The sequence below is a fragment of the Furipterus horrens genome, unplaced genomic scaffold (genome assembly GCF_987537825.1).
Source record: "Furipterus horrens unplaced genomic scaffold, mFurHor1.1.pri manual_scaffold_12, whole genome shotgun sequence".
In the NCBI taxonomy this organism is placed as follows: Eukaryota; Metazoa; Chordata; class Mammalia; order Chiroptera; family Furipteridae; genus Furipterus; species Furipterus horrens.
This window is the reverse complement of record NW_028327182.1, coordinates 1,941,454-1,957,878: the sequence shown is the minus strand read 5'-3', so window position 1 is coordinate 1,957,878 and position 16,425 is coordinate 1,941,454. Positions and strand designations below refer to the sequence as shown.

Genomic DNA, 16,425 nt, shown 5'->3' with positions numbered 1-16,425 from the left:
ACCTAAATGCCCTGAGTTCACAATTTAAAGGCACTTGGCCGGACAGAAAGAGGTTATTACTTCTTCTGGCGCATGTGGAGTTTCCACGGGGAAAGGTGCAAAATCAAATTCCTTTGAAATTGTAATTAATGTTATTAATGTTCATTTCTTTATGAATCTCACACAATATTTCATGTAAGAGAGTATTACTAATTCCTGACTTTTAAAAGTCTGGGTCATGTTTACTTTAATAAATGCCTGAAATCCCTTGTTCAGAACCTTAGAACCAGTTTTATTTGGTAATTAAGATACTTGGGGATTTAAGAAAGGCAATATGTGCCTAAACATATATATACATATATGATACATATATACATGTATATATCATGTATGATATATCATGTTCAGGAGAGTCGAACAGCTCGCTAACCAGACATAATGATGTGTCAGCAGTAATACACAGAGATATTCACACCAAGTACAATGAATATTTTAAAAGCATCAAATTAGGTGAAATTTTGCTGATTAATGAGTTTGCAATTATCTTAGGAAAAAAGCTTTTTTTTTAGAGCTTTTTGGGGTTTGGAATTATGAAGCATTATAGACGTACTTCTAAAATAATTTCCCCTGCAGTTCTCAAGATCTGTAGGGGTGGGTGTGTGTTCCTGTGTGTGTGCACTCGCACACACGCGTGCACACCCTCGCACACGCACGCCCCCGCCTCGCGGGGAGGAAGGAGTTTTGCAGGAAGACATCCTCCGTGGTTGCGTTTCCCGTCCGCGCGGGGCCGAGCGGCTGAGGCAGACACCGCAACCGCGCCAAGGCCACAGCGTTTGCTCGGCACCTGCACCCGGAGCTGGCTGGCCTGGCCCGGCCGGCAGCCCCGCAGCCGTGAGCGCGTGTCTGTCCATCGGCAGCAGCGCTGCCGCAGACGTAGGATGGCTGCGCGGTTAGTGAAATCAAGGGGGCCGATACATGGGTGGCCGGTGGCCTCTGCAGTATTTTGAGGCTATTTTTTCAGTTAAAATTTATAATCTAAATATAACAATGAGCTGTAATGGTTTAATTACCCTTAGAAAGCTTTTTCTTATTAACTGAAATTAATGTCATTTTTGTTTCTTTAAGATATTATTACAACTGTTTCCATTTGTAATGTAATTTTAAGTTAAAGTAAAACCTCCAAGAGAACAGTAGGTAAATCTTAGAGTGTCCAGTCAAAGCAGGAGGAAGCCATGTTATATAGAAGGAATCGCAGCAATCATAAAAATGTAAGCCATTGTTGTTTTAAAGGGTATTTAATATTGACTTTTTGTGTTTGGTTTGGGATTTTGGTTTTAAATTAGAAAGCCAAACGATTCCCTTTGTTTGCTGATTTTAAGTTTTTGACCTTAAAATTCAGATGACTTAAAAGCTAATACTGAAAATAAATTTTTTAGACAGGAGCATATCACGGTGAGGAAACAGAAGAATCAATTGCATGTTTCCAATAAACATAAAAGGGTGGTAAAGGCATCAGAGCCCAGAAGCCTCAGAAGATGTGCCCTTCGTAGTTGGCGCTGGGTCTCAGCGCGCTCCCCGCACAGTGAGCAGGTGGCAGGGGACAGGGCTTCCAGAGCCGCTGCCGGCTGCGCGGCGCCGACACACAGCAAACGGAGCGGCGTGCGCAGGCGAAATACCCTTCCGAGCCCCCAGTTCTCAGGCATCGTTTCTTCCTACAATGACATGACTTGAACTGTTTCCTCCAGGGAAGCCTTGACTTTTAAAATTCCAGTGATCAGAATAGTCCTATTTTATTATGAGGAGAAATAGAAAGACTGGATCTTAACACTGTGCTGGTGAGCTGAGTCCCGGTGACCCTGTAGTGGGTCTCTCACCAAAACCGCACGGTTGTATTTTCCTCACCCGATGGTCCCCGCGTGACTTACTTACACCTGGCTCGTCGGAGGCGCAGCGCACCAGTGCCTGCCAAACCGTCCTAAACTCAAAACCGAGGGTCCTCGCCTGCCTGCACTTCCCCTCTGGTGCCGCGGTAAGCCCGGCACCGCCCGTCCGCAGACCCTCGGCCCCGTGCGTCTCTCTCGGGGGCAGGACCCGCCCTTCACCCCCCCAGGCTGCGGCGACAGCCGTGTGTTGTCTCGGGGCAGAGGTGTGTCCGCCCTGCCGCTCTGCCCTGGGCTGTCTGGGACGGCGGGGCAGCTGCAGGCCTGTCCCGTGCCCCGGCCGGAGGGGACCTTCCAGGACGCACGGGCTGCGCTGCCCCTGCTCCGGGTCCCCAGCAGCCCCTGTCGCCAGCAGGAAAACAAGCCCTCTGCGCTTCCTGTCCCCTCTGTCTCCATTTCCCCCCACCCGGCTCCACGTCTGCACCCCCCAAACATTCCATCCCCATTTCGCCTGCTGTTCCTCTCCACCCCTGACATCTCTTTCCCCTCAAGGGGCCTTCTCCCCCTCCCTTCTCTGTTCAGATCAGTTCCGCTCTGTCCCAGTCCAAGGCCACAGTCCCGGCCCTTCCTCGTTTCAGAGATGCCCTTCCCTTTTTCCTGCGCTTCACAGCTGTGCCATCTGGGGGCCTCCTGGGACGGGCGTCAGGGTCCTGCACCTGTGCCCCCTGGGGGCCGGTGACATGTGACCCCACCGCAGGCCACCTGGGACGGGGAGGCCTCTGCGTGCTAAGAGCCCTGTGTGCCTTTCAGTGACCTTGGCATTGAAGACACAGCTGCGTGCGGAGGCCCCGCTCCACACCCACTTCACCACCACGGCCTCGTTTTGTTTGTATTTTCACGGCGACGGTGGGGTAGCTCTGAACATGACGGCGACCTCTAACCCCAGAGAACTGCCAGGGTTCTGGGGGGCGAGCCCTTGGCCTGCCCCTTGGTCATCTTGTCTGGACCGGGGCCACCTGAAGGTCGCCTGCCTGATGAACCGTCCCCAGCGCTGCGCCTCGGCCACTCAGTGAGCCGACCGCACCTTTGACGGCGGCTCGTCGTCAGGTGCCCTCGCCGCGAACCACGCGGCCCCTCCCGCCCCGCCCCGTGCCCACCTCCCCGGCCTGCCCGCGGGTCTCGTCTGCGCTGCATGGGCCCTGGTGGCCTAGATGGTGTGGAACTGAGCTAGTGTCCGTCACCAGAACAGTCACTCTGGGAGTGTGCATTTGCTGGCGAAAATGGGTCCTTTCGGGGGCACTTCTTGGTGGACGAGGCAGGACACTCATCCCGGGCCAGTGAGGCCAGTGTCCTCTGCCCCATGAGTAACTTGCTCTGAGTCCTTCCTCTTTCACTTTCAGAAACATCATTCCCTTCCGTCTTTGTCTGCCTTCGAACCGGACCCCCGCCCTCCCACCCCACTTGCAGGCACCCCCTAAACTCTAACTCGCCCATCCCTCAAGCAATAAGGTCTTCCAGGCGTGTTTGTTCCCTGCTCCCTCTGTCCCGATGGGGCTTTTCATCCCCGTGTCTGACGGACAGATACTCCTTCCTCCAAGGAAACTGTCAGGAAGTCCTCCAGGCTGGCATCAGGCGCTGTGACCTTCCTCAGTCCCGCGTTTGCCCGCCGTTAGTGCCAAATGGTGTGAGGAGCTCGGCAGCAAACCCTGAGCTCGGGGCCCGCTGTGCCACGTGCTGGAGCAGACACGCTGCGCTAGTAACTGAACCTCGTCGCTCCTCTGTCACGTCAGTTAGTGACGACTAGTTCCGAGCTAAGAGCGTCGCCTGTGGCGGCGTATGTGAAAGGGATTGTAAATAACAGGCTCTGTGTACATATCCCGTAATCTTAGGCTGAGGTAACATACAGAACGTGTGGGAAGGCACGGATAACGTCTCATGCGTTCTTCTCAACTTCTGATGCAAGCCCTCGGCTTGGCACATATGAGGGAATATCATGAGTAATTCAGTTATGAAATTCTTGCCAGAGTCAAAACGAAAGACTCAACCTGTGTGCGACATGCCTTTGTGAAGTATCTGCCTCATCCATGCGCAGCCCCAGTTACTCACAGCGCCCTTCGGCGGATCTCGCTGCCTCGAGCTTATGATTAAAACTATACAAAACCACTTACATAATTACATCTTAAGTTTTCAAATGTGGGTGCTCTTATTTAGAAAGAGTACGGTGATAGAGTGCCATCAGCCAATGCTGTATTTTCAGTATCTCTAAAAAAAAAAATTAGAGTTTACTTGTTTGTTTTAATAAAACTTTTGTTAACGTTTATAAATAGTTTCAACCAAAGTGACTGTGTAAGTTTTGAAGGATGGTAAGTCTTCCCAGATTGCCTGTGCTGTATTCTCATTGTCAAGGTTAGGGTTTTTTGGGGGGGTTGATTTTTGGTTTTTTTCTAAGAGATGCCCTGAGTTCATGTTGTTTGAAACTCAGTAGACAGACATGTTAGTACAGCTGCCAAGGGCCGTGGAGTGAAACCCGTGGCCTTTCCCAACGCGCTGAGGGCACAGATGTGAACGGCAGCTTCTCTCTCCATTTGCTGCCGTTTTCTCTGAGCAAAGAATGGATGGAGCATTCGTTTATACTTTCCTTATGCTAGAAGGATAGCATTTGTAAACATCAGGGCTGTTCTTGTTACATTGGGTTTTTTGGATGTTCATTTGAAATATTAGCGCGTGAGAAATGAATGTAATTGCATGTTTTTTCTACTTTTTACTTCAGGTTGGTATGTGTTTAAAAACCTCCTGCACAGAACATGTGGTGAATGAGTCTTTACATGTCACTTCCGGTGGCTGTAATCTAATCAGGTTTACAGAGCCTCACAGTGGAAAAGCTCAGTCGATACAGATTGTATCCATTGTGATCCTCTGCTATGCGCGGTCCTTCGGCCTTTCACTCGGGTTTTCTGTGTCCGAGTCTCACACGGTTGAGTAGCCAGCAGGTGAGACTGTCCCGTCTCTCCCTCGGGCTCTAGCTCCTGAGCGTGAGAGTCGCTGACCAGTTACAGCGACCGTCTCTGCAGTGAGCTTTCCCACGCGCCTCTGATCGCATCAGTGAGCTGTCTGCCCAGAGCTGGGATGCGGGGAGTCCCGGTGGCTTTGGGCAGCCTGTTCTGTGTGTCCGGACGACGAGGAGAGGGCCGTTAGCAGAGGGGGACAGCGGGTGTCTGTCCAGCACCTGCCGCACACGCACAGCCGGGGCTGTTTGCCGAAACCACCTTAAGAAAACAACAGCTCCCCGTTCAGCCTCCGATGTAAGCCAGGGGCGCTCCGCACCCTACAAAGCTTTTGCTGGTTACATTTGTCCTCGGGTGAACAGAAAAGCCAAGTCTATTACGTTAATTTTAAAGACAGTGACAAACTTTTAAAAGTGCGTTTGAATTGGCAGACACCATGATTGACGTGCTGGCCCCCAGAGGCGCGGCTGCTTCTGGTTAGTCTTTCTCCGTGTTGGCCCTGGGTGCCCACCCCGGGCCCCTTCCGCAGATGTCATGAGGCCATGATCCCTTTGACTGAAGAAGGTCTTGGTGGCTAATTAATGTTTAAACTGTTTATAGGAATAATATTTTGTTATCTTTAGAACAGGAAAAAATAGCATGTCACAGAATAGAAATGAAAATTAGAGGGGACCTTGCTCATAAGCAGCCTAACACACAGGGCCCGGCGCCTTGTAAGTGGTCGGTGACCGGCAGCCAGTGTTGCGTAAATACTGGTGCCCTTAATTCTTGTTGCCCTGGGGTCGGCTCAGAGACTTGGGGAGCAGCGCACTGGGAGGCTTCGTAAGCACTGCTCAGCGGTTCACTGTGTGAGGTTCTGCTTCCAATGTACTTACAATTATTTAACAACTGACAAGCTATTTTAATTTTCTCCTTTGGAAGGAGATTTAGACAAGCCTTCAGCCATCACTGCCCTGGCTTTGGGGCAGAAGCCGTAACCAGGGTCGGGGTAGGAGAAGCAGGTCTGCCTGCCTTTCGGGCCTGGAAGCAGCTCCCGGCTGTGGGGGCGGGACACCTGCCCCCCCGCGTAACCGACCCGGGCAGGGAGGCCGCGTCCGGGGTTTTCGCATCCCGAGTGTCTGAATGTTTTCTGAGTCCTGCGGTGACAGCGCTGCGGGGCGCGCGCGGGGACCCCGGCGGCCGGCCCTGTCTCACGTGTGCCCTCTCTCTGCGCAGGCCTGGTCTGCATGAAGTCCAGCACGTCCGTGGTGGAGCTCGTCATGCTGCTGTGCTCGCAGGTACGCCACGCCGCGGACGCGGACACGCGGGGCTGGGGTGGGGGGCGCGTGTGTGCATGCTGGCAGCCCCTGGGCCCTGCCCGCCGGGGGCGGGGACGCGCTTCTGCGCGGTGACCTCACTGTGGGCAGAGCTCGCCCCCCTCCCCCGCTTCCGCTCCCCGTGGCTCCCCTCCCTCCGCCCTCCCCAGCCTTCTCTGTCCCTGGTCTTGTCCCCTCGGACTGTATCCATGTGCACGGTTTGTTATTGGGCTTCTGATGCCCTTCTCATACCCCACCTTTCCAAGATGATACAACAGAATGTATCACTTTAACGTTCGTCGTTAATTACCCAGTTATTCTCTGTTAGGTTAGAGATCAGGAAAACTACGTGTTTTGTGGTTTTTCTTTTCATGCAATAGCTAAAGTATAAAATAGAGCTCATTAGTGAGTGGCCTTTGATAAGATGCCTTCCTGGGTTTTTTTTTTTTTTTTTTTAATGCAATTTGTATATTTCAGTATAAATTCTAAAAACCTACTCATCCTATTTAGTAATCAGAATTAAAATTAGAATTGTCATTGTTGGATATTATTTTTTAACAGTTACAAGAAAACTACACACACACACACACACACTACATTTTTCTGACAATAAAATAAGGACCCATGGTCTTTCCTCTCACAGCTTTCACATCTCCCATTGATTCTGATTTTGAGTATCAATATTGTGTGATATGAGAATGAAAAAAGGGGTTGTGAATGTTCATCGAAAGGAAAACGCCTTGAAACTGTTTCTGGTTACTGACCTGAGCCCTGCCCAACGGCTGACCGACTCCCAAGTACAAAACAACATGTCTTCAGTAGGCCCATTAAACCATCAGCAAAAGCAAAACAACCAAGAACTTACCTATTGATTTCCAGTCTTCAGGTTCACTGTCTTCCAGACTCTGCTCATAGGGGAATCGCTGGGTCCATCTCCCCCTCTTCAGCCGGAAGGGTGTTAGTAAGACGTCCAAGGAGACAGCATCCCCGCACAAGTTCATCTGCAAGGCGTCGGGAAATTGTCCCCTCATATCGGAGTCCTGAGTTCAAGAGACATTCTGAGAACTCTGGCCGGAACTTTTAGGATCTTAAGGATGCACATTTTTTAAAAATCCCGTTTTGAAAAAAATAGCTTGACTTCTCCTTTGCTTCCCGCCGGGTTTTGCTGCCGTTCAGAGGAGCAGTGGGGAGCGGAGCGTTCGGCTCGGGTGTCTGATGGGCGCATCCTCTAATCGTAGGTTCAACATGACTCATTTGCTGGCTCCAGGAATTCCTGCCATTAAGGGCCCTGGAGAGGAAACTTTGCCTCAGATATTGATTGAGAGGAAGAGGGAGAAATTCAAGCCCTCTCTGTGCAGTGAGTGCATTTGCAGGGTCTCAGCAAAGCAATTATAAACCCGGCTCTCCGTTGGTTCTTAAGTTGCGTTTTTTAAATAATTCAGCGTGCATTTAAAAATTTCGAGGGGTTCATTGATTAAATATGCCTCATAAATATACTTAAAATGTATGTTTGTTACAAACAATGCTCCGGTTGAGTTATTGTCTGTTCCACAGCCGCTTTTCACAAAATATTTTTAAAGAAGCAAATGAGCCATCTCGCTTATTCTAATTCCAGTGGGCGGAGCTTATATTCTACTTTGAAATTAGCTCATAAAACCATCTCTGTAGGGTATCGATTGTTCCATGGATGTATAAGCCCTTGGTTTTAAGGGCACAAAAAAATGGACATGTCTCCAAAGTTTCTAAAAATAACCCACCCGTGTCCTGCACCACTTAGATCGGAGGCGATGTAGTATATCATGTTTCAGCCATTAGCAGGCCGTCCGTAGCAGGAGCAGGCCTGTGCTGAGCAGACTAAATGGAGGCAGCACTGCGGGGGGAGTGGGGGGGGGGGCGGGGGGGAGCGGGCGGGGCCCCGCGCTCCCCGGGGCTGGGCTCTCGGCTCCAGGCCTCGGCTCACCTCCTCCGCAGAGGGGCTGGCCCCCGGGGCCGCCAGTTCTGGCCTGCGAGTCCCAAGTTGTCTTCTTGTTTCATTTTACTGTCAGCTTTTATTTATGGTTTTCAGTAGTATTACCTCCATGCTGTTATGATGAGCAGTTGTTACTAATAACAAAATAGGTGAAAATCTGACTGAATGCTATCGCGATGCACTAACTAGATCGATTATATACATAATAGATATAATTTTTACAGTGGGAATTACAACTGAGTTATTATCCACACTGTGATTTAATTCTTCGTTACAGTAAGTTTTCAGGGCAAATGGAATATTCCAGTTTATTTATTTCCTTAAAATGTGCTTTTCTGATTTCCAAGTGTAGATAAAGCAGCGCAGGGTGCGTTTTGCTTGTAGAGAGGAGGCAGCGGAGGGACACGAAGCGAAGGGAGGTGCGCCCGCCTGGCAGCGTTCGTTGGCCTCCCGTTTGCTGTAACGCAGTAAATGCTCTCATTTTCTTACGCCTTTTATGTGGGAAATTTCATGTTAGCTACTATCATCATTAAGGAGATTAACTTTCTTTCTTATCTGAGCTCCTGATTAAACTTACTCTTGCCGGTGCTTTGCGTGCAAAATATGGTCTAAGTTTACATGAGACCACGTTACGAGCGTCCGAAGGTCCTTGTCGGGGGCAGCTGAGCTCGTGGGCTCGGCCTCCCCAGCCCCCAGGGGCCGGCCAGCCCCCGCCGCCGCGGAGCTTTGGGTCTCCGCAGAAAGCACCCCGTACGTTTTAAGGAGCTGTTAGCGTTGTCATTACGCTGCCTTTACTTTTCCACAATGACCCAAAGCGCTTCTCTCTGCATTCTGGATATTCCGCTTTTCCATGCGGCATTGATGGCGTGAAAGGGCCTAGTCGTCCTTCTTCTCTCTCCGTTTGTACTAAAGTTGCACTTAGCACCTCTTTGTTTTTTTGAAAAGTGGTTTTCTGTCCAAAGGAAGTGGAACGACCTAAAGTAAAAGAAGCCCCCTGTATCATTTTGACAAAGCCCGTGCGGCGTTATCCCTGCGCAGCGTGTCCCGCAGAGCCCGTGGGCCTGCCGCGGGGCCGGCGCTGTCCCCTCCGAGCCCGCAGCCTTCCCAGCCCCCGCCGCTGCGCCGCGGCTGACCACTGCCTCCGCCCGAGTGTGTCCTGTTCTTTGATGAATAGCAGATTTAGTTTTCAGGGAGACTTTTTTCGGTCCTGTAATAGTTTCTAATTATTTCCAGATCTTTTTTAGGAAGTCTCCATCAGAAGTACTGCGGGGAAAATGGAGTCATCTTATCCCATAGGGCTTCTTGGCGTTTTCCTAAGTAAAGCGTAGCAGATGTCACTAGCATTTTTCTGTGCCTTATCTGTCAATGGAAAACGTTTTATAAATCGAGAAACTTTTATGTAAGAAGTAACACCCCTCAGCATTGAAGTACTTGCTGTCTTGAAGCACTGATTAAACAAATATAGGCTTAATAAATCATTTCTATTCTCATTAAACCCCCAACGTGGGGAAGGGACACAAAGTAGAAGCCAGCCCTGCAAGTCCCCCCTAGGGTCTGTGGATGGAGTTACTAACGTGAATTATCTTGTGGTTTGGTTTGCCTTTCTTCTTTTCTACATACTTTATAAACTTAACTAAAAGAGGATTTTAGTGACTTCACTGATGTGATCAGGGCCATAACCCAGCACTTAAAAAAGAACCACAGCTGAAGCGCAATCTGCCGTTTTCAAGCGGTTGGGCCTTTGAACATTTAAATTTTTCAGTTTTCTTCAATATGCTGCAGCTCGGTCGGATGGTATAGAGCCCAGAGTCAGCCTGTAATAAATCTAAGACTGAGGCCCAGAGGCACAGATAAGGGGACTGGGAGGCCGCTGAAGAATGTTCACTCATGAACACGTGGTATTGAAAGGGTTTGGGTGAATAACGAGATTATGGACGTAGCAAAGCTGGGGGCGGACTAGATTTTTTTGAAGCATCGTTGGAAGGAAATGTTATTCCAATGAAGTTACATTGAATTTAGTTATTTAATTTGTGACCCTTTTTAGCATTGAGATGGTTACTAAAAATTTATTGATCTCTTCTTCTATTTCATAAGGAGTCTAGTGTTCATCTAAACAGTTGCCCGTTATGTAGCTTAATTTGAAATTAATAAAGAGTAAAAATGGTAGCAATATGATTTGATTCATTTTTGTAGCTGTGCTAAAATATATATATATAAACCATAAGATGTGCCATTTTAACCATTTTTACATGTACAATTCAGAGGCACTCATTACGTCCACTGTGCTGTGTCCCCATTGTCATCATTGATTTCACAAACACTTCAATACCCCAAACCGAAGCTCCCCCACGGAGCAGCAACCCACTCCCCGGGCTCTCCCGAGACTCGGGGGTCTCTCTGACCTGCGGTTTCCCTGTGATTCGCCTGTTCTCAGTATTTGGTCTTAGAGAACGCCTGCAGTCCTCGTCCTTTGTGTCTGGTTCACGGTTCCTGACGCAGTGTTTCAAGGCTGATTCGTGTGACGTGCCTCACAATGCCATTCCTTTCTCTGTAGAGCGCTGCGTCTTATTTCCTCGGGAGTCTTGGTGGGCACTGGGGCTCTTTCTGCCTTTTGGTACCGTGAACAGTGCCGCTGTTAACACTGGCCGACACGGTGTGTTCGAGTCTTCGTTTTCAATTCGCTCAGGCCTATGCCAAGGAGTGGAAGTGCCGAGGCTAACGCTAATTATATGTTTAACGTTTCAAGGAATTTCCCACTGGGTTTCCACAGCGGTCGCTCCGTTTTACGTTTTCCTGAGGCAGGGACAGCTGTTCCATGATTTCATGTCCTCTTCAGCACTTAGCTCTTTCTGTCTCTTCTCTTTGTTTGAACTTGGTGGTGGTGTTCATCTGAGTCATCCCCACAGGCGTGACGCGGTATCCTGTGGCTGTCACTTGCATCCCCCTGGTGACTGAGGATGCATTTCTAATTGACCCGCCGGTCACGTGTATGTGTTCTTTGGACAACGGTCCAAGTTCTCTCCCATTTCTTAAGTTGGGTGCTTTTATTGTTACGTCGTACATGACTTTTTATTTATTCTGGATATTAAACCCTTATCGAGTCTATGATAGGAAGAGATTGTCTCCCATTATCTGAGATATTTTCATTCTCTTGAGAGTGTTCTTTGATGCACAAAGTTTTTAATTTTAATAATGCCCGATTTATCTACTTTTGTTGATGTTCTTGCCTGTGCTTTGGAATCCTATTGATTAATTCTGGCCAAGTCCAAGCTCATGGAGATTCCCCACTATATTTTCTCTCATAGTTTTATCGTCTTAGCTCCTCAGTTAAGGTTTCTGACCCACATTGAGTTGATTTTATGTATGGCGTGTAGCAGGGACACACCGTTGTTCCTGTGCGTGTATGTGTCCGGTTTCCCGGCGCCATTTGTCAGAGAGACTTGTCCTGTCGGGTGGCGTCAGCGCCCCTGTTTAATATCACGTGAGCACCGACGCGCGGGAGCGTTTCTGATGCACAGCAGTTCCTGGGTATTAAAAGGAGGACGGTTCTTACTGTTATCCGGTTACACAGAAATTCCATTTACCAAAGCTTTTAGTGCTTATGAGTAATAATCACTTAACGTGTGACCTTTCAAACTATATTTCTGCACACAAATGCAAAATTATTTCTTTTATTAGTAATATAAGCAGGAATTGCTGTTAGAGCAGCAATAGTCCACAAAGTGCTTCTTCTGACCGACACTGTCAAGCCACGCTATCTAGTAAAAATAGGTGACCCAGATATTTAAAATTCTATAATAACCACATTTACAAGGCTTAAAAAGCAGATGAGATTATTAATTTTAATAAGTTTACGTAACCTAAATATAATATCAATGTGCGATCATTATAAAAACTTGTTAATGAGATACTTTGCATCCCCTTTTCTGCATTAATGCTTTCCAGCAGGTGTATGTTTTACACTTAGAACGTGTATCGGTCCCTAGCAGCCCCGTCTCAAGTGCTTGTGGACACCCGTGGCTCAGCACAGCCCTTCCCTCCATCGCTGCAAACCTGTGCTTTTAAAATTCTAATGTGGTCCGGAGAAAAAGTCGCCGTTCCGGGGCCCCGGAAGCCGCAGGCCTTCAGGCCAAGGTCAGCTGTGTGTCCGGGGTTCTTGCACTGTGTTAAGTATGTTGGTCCCTAAGCTGCTCTGCCAAACGAGTGCTCCTCCACCGGCTCCCCCACCTCCCGCCTCATGGTTCTTCCTGAGCCCACGTGGGACGCTGACGGTACCTGTACCCGACTGTGCTTCGGGCCCGGGAGCCCAGCAGTCTCAGCGTTCAGGACTTAGCACTGGACGGTCCTCCTGTCCTTACGCGGCAACGCGGGGAAGTGGCCCAGAGTAACTCATCATCCTGCCGAGGCGCAGACCCAGGTCACTGCTGCCAGTCTGGTTTGGGGGTGCAGCCCAGCGGGCGGCAAAGCCCCCCGAGCCCCGTGCAACGTGCTGCTCCCGTCCTGTCCCAGTTAGTGTCGGCGCATGGTAGTCGGTCCGTTTCAGGCGAATAACTGATTACACAGACGCATGCCCTGCAGACAGTTCCCGCCAGAGGCCCAGCACGCACGCGGCCCTGCCCGTAGACTGACTCATCTGAGGGAGACAGCTCTTCTCCGCTCGCATCCTGGGCCGGAGGGCACATAGCTTGCTTCCTAAATTCTGAGTTGGTCATTGAATTGTTTTCTGATTATGTATAGTATTAATCTTAGACATTTTGAAAAATAAGAAATGCAAAGAGACAAGTGAAAGTTGGTTCTAACATTGTAACTAGAGGTGACTATCGCCATTTCATGTGCTTCCAACCGGTGACTTTTCCTATGTGCGTGTTTACATGCAGTTTTTAAAACAGTTGAGCTCATACTTACACATAATTGTGCGATCTGTTCTTTCCTTTATACTAAATTATAATTCTCTGGATCTGAATGAATCTCCACCAATACTAAAATGCTTAAATTTTAATTTTTAAAACATATTTTTTGTTTGACTTAATAAACACCTGCTCACTGTCAAAAAAAGGCCCTTGAAATGTACAGAAAAGCAGGAAAAGCACACACCGTCGCCCACTCAGCCGCTTTCCTCACTTCCCCTACCACCCACTTTTAAAAATTAACCTATTTTCCAATTACAGTTTACGTACAAAACCATAACTGATTTCAGGTGCACAGAGAGACATTGCTGTAGTCTGGGAACTGGCCCTCAGCCGGTCCGGCACGCACCGTGCACCGTAAACCGCTCCAGCGGGATCACCAACTCCGTCCCCTGTGCCGGACGTTACGTCCCCGTGACCACCCCGTAACCACCAGCTGTACTTCTTAGTCCCTCACTGTTGTCACCAGCCCCTGAGCGCCCCCCACCCCCCCACCTGGCGACCATCCCTTTGCTCCGTACCTATGAGTCTTGTTCTTCGGATCCCACACGTAAGGGCAGTCATATGGTGTTTGTCTCTCTCCGGCTCCTCTCGCTGAGCACAGCCCCATCAACGGGCACCCACGTGGCCGCGGATGGTCAGAGGTCGTCCTCACGGCTGGCGGAGCTCCGCGGTGCCCGCGTGCCACGTCTCGTCCGTCCCCTCCTCTGCCGACGGCACGTGAGTTGTATCCTTGGCTTGGCTCCGACAAATAGCGCTGCAGTGACTGTAACGTGCAGGACAGTGTTTTAAATTTGTGTTTGGGTTTCTTTAGATAAATACCCAGAAGTGGAATTTCTGGGTCCTAAGGTAGTTCTGTTTTTCGTTTTTTGAGGAACCTTCTTATTTTCCTAACGGGCCGTATCATTTACGACCCCACCCACAGGCACGCGGGCCCCCTTCTCTCCACACCCTCGCCGGCCCTGCAGCGTGTGGGTTTACTGATGACAGCCATTCTGACCGGTGTGGGGGGACATCTGTCTCCGTGTGCTTCGTGATGGACTTTGTGTGACACAGTTTAAGCCTAGGTGGTTGTCACGGAATGCGAGTCTGCAGGTCTGGAGAACTGTTAAATATCTGTCGTGCCTGTAGGTTCCTTAGGGACATTCTTCCCGAAGAGTGACTGCGAAGTGCCCAGCACGTCTGGGCCAGAGGTGAATGAGGCTAGAGCTCTTGATGCTAGCGGTGCGCTTTTTTCAGGGTTACGTCTTACTGTGTCTTCTTTCACCCTTCTGACACACGTGCTCTGAGTTCCGCAGACACACCGCGTCCCCAGCAGCGACACCTGACTCAGGCACACCAGCGGCCCCGCCCGTGGCGTGACGTGTGCTCAGCCCTTAAGAAACATGTTCTGGGAACAAATGCACGTGATGTTTGTCATGATAAGCCACAGAAACCAGAGAAAGGCAGTCCCTGGTACTTCACTCATTACAGGCCACTGCGGGGTTTTGGTTTGTTAAACAGTTTTAAAGTTCTTCTTTGACCAAACTTTAATTTTTAAAACTGAGCATACTTAAAACCACATAATTATTAAATCTTAAGCTGCATGTTTGGGTATGACAAACACACTTTTTAAGCGTTCCATATTTATTTTTATTTTTTTATCTTTTTATTTCAAGAGGCGCAAATCTTGAGATTTAATTTAAAAAAAAACCCTATTCTAACTTTTACTGTTTTTCTACCCAAATAGATCTTAAAATCTGAAAATTTCTTCTGTTTGCTTATTTAATGAAAGTTAGCATTTCTTGATTTTTTTTTCTGATCATTTCCAGTAGCAGTTTTTTTCTCAGCAGGGAAGTTAGTATCCACAACGACTCAAAATATCATATAAATATCCTTATGTTTTATATATGTTCTTCGGTATAGAAAATGCTCTGTGTAAAACCACCTAGATTATTTTTCATTATAAATACAAACACATGGACATGTGTATTTACATATAGTCATAAGAATATATGTAATAAATTTAAATTTACCTACATAATTTAGTAATCTATTAGGATCCTGGGGGTCCTTTTTTCATCTAACTTGGTACGACACACCAGCTTTTCTTTTAGCAACCAGGCCGGCACGCTTACATATTTCCCAGTGGTTTTTCTGTGGCCGCCCTTTGCGTCACGGATCTCTTTGAATGGGTCATTGATTATCCATTTCTCACATTCCATTTTTCCTATGAGGCTTTTCGTGAGATGTTCTCAAAAATAACCCATGGAAATGAAAGAAAAGATGCTTTCGTTACTCGCATATGTTCTTCTTACCTTTTTTCTGCATGTATTGGCAACATCACTCCCCCGTGTTTCTCTCTGCGTGATGTGTTTTGGCTTCAGCTCTGGCGCCCGTGGACTTTCCTAAGTTACCGCGCAGCGTCCACGAGCGTGCCAGATGGGATGCGCGTTGCTTCTGAAGATGTTTGCAGAACGTGGTCTTCCTTCAGGGGCCGTGAGTGACGCGCACTCCTCAGGCTATCGGAAGTAAAGCAGTCGCTCCTGGAGTGGTCCAGGGGTCCTGAGATCTCAGTTCAACTCCTCTTTTTACCTTGAAACATTTTCCGTGTTTTGAAAGGTTTTGAGGTGCATCGAGTCTCTGAGGACACGAAATTGCTTTTTTAATTGTATACACAGCCGGGGGGGCTGAGAAGCAGGCCCGAGCCGACTGGGAGGGCCCGCTGGCGGGGGAAGCACGTTGTGCCCTGGGCCTGAGGCTGCTGCTGGGCTGTCCGCTACCAGAAGGCGACTGGGAAGGGAACGGGGGCCTTTCATTGTCGTCCTTCTGGAACCTATTTGTCTTCATCGTGTTTCGTTTCAAAGGAGCCTTAACTCGATACCCGGGTCTCTGCGAAAGCCCTCCATCTGCAGGAGATTTTAGGCACCCATGTCGGAGGGTTAAACGGTCCTGACAGGACGGGCTGCAGCTCTCTGCAGCCCTTAAAGCCAGCCCGGCTTCCCCGTGAAGTCAGGGAGCCGGTGCCCTGCTGTGACCCCCCTCTCTCCTTCCGGCTGTTCCTTTTCCTCGGGGTGAAGCGTGTGTGTGTGTGCGTGTGTGTGTGTGTGTGTGTGCGTGCTGAGACGGCCGAAGGCTTTCTGGAATGACCTGTAGATAAGATTTTAAAATACCTTTTATCCTGTCACTGCCCAGAGATTATCTTTGTTGGAACGACAGCAGATTCTTTTCTTTGCCTCGTTGTCTAAGTTCTCCGGGCCTGCGTGTGAGCGGGGACTGGTGGCGAGCGGGGACGTTAATCACAGTGCGCACTCTCCCGCGGCTCTGCCTGAGGGGCCACCGCAAACAAGCGCCCAGACCTGCTCCGCACGGTGGCTTTTGTCACGGAGTTTTTATTCTCCCCTTTTGCTA

General features: G+C 49.1%; 1 protein-coding gene across 2 annotated transcripts in view; it reads left to right on the top strand.

Moving 5' to 3' along the window:
• The window catches only part of NBEA (neurobeachin), a 377,725-nt gene that overhangs the window by 149,739 nt on the left and 211,561 nt on the right, over positions 1-16,425 (top strand). For both annotated transcript variants that reach the window (XM_090258648.1, XM_090258647.1), the window contains exon 34: positions 6,080-6,141. In XM_090258648.1, the coding sequence (XP_090114774.1) occupies positions 6,080-6,141 (62 nt within the window). The remainder of the gene's footprint in view (positions 1-6,079; positions 6,142-16,425) is intronic.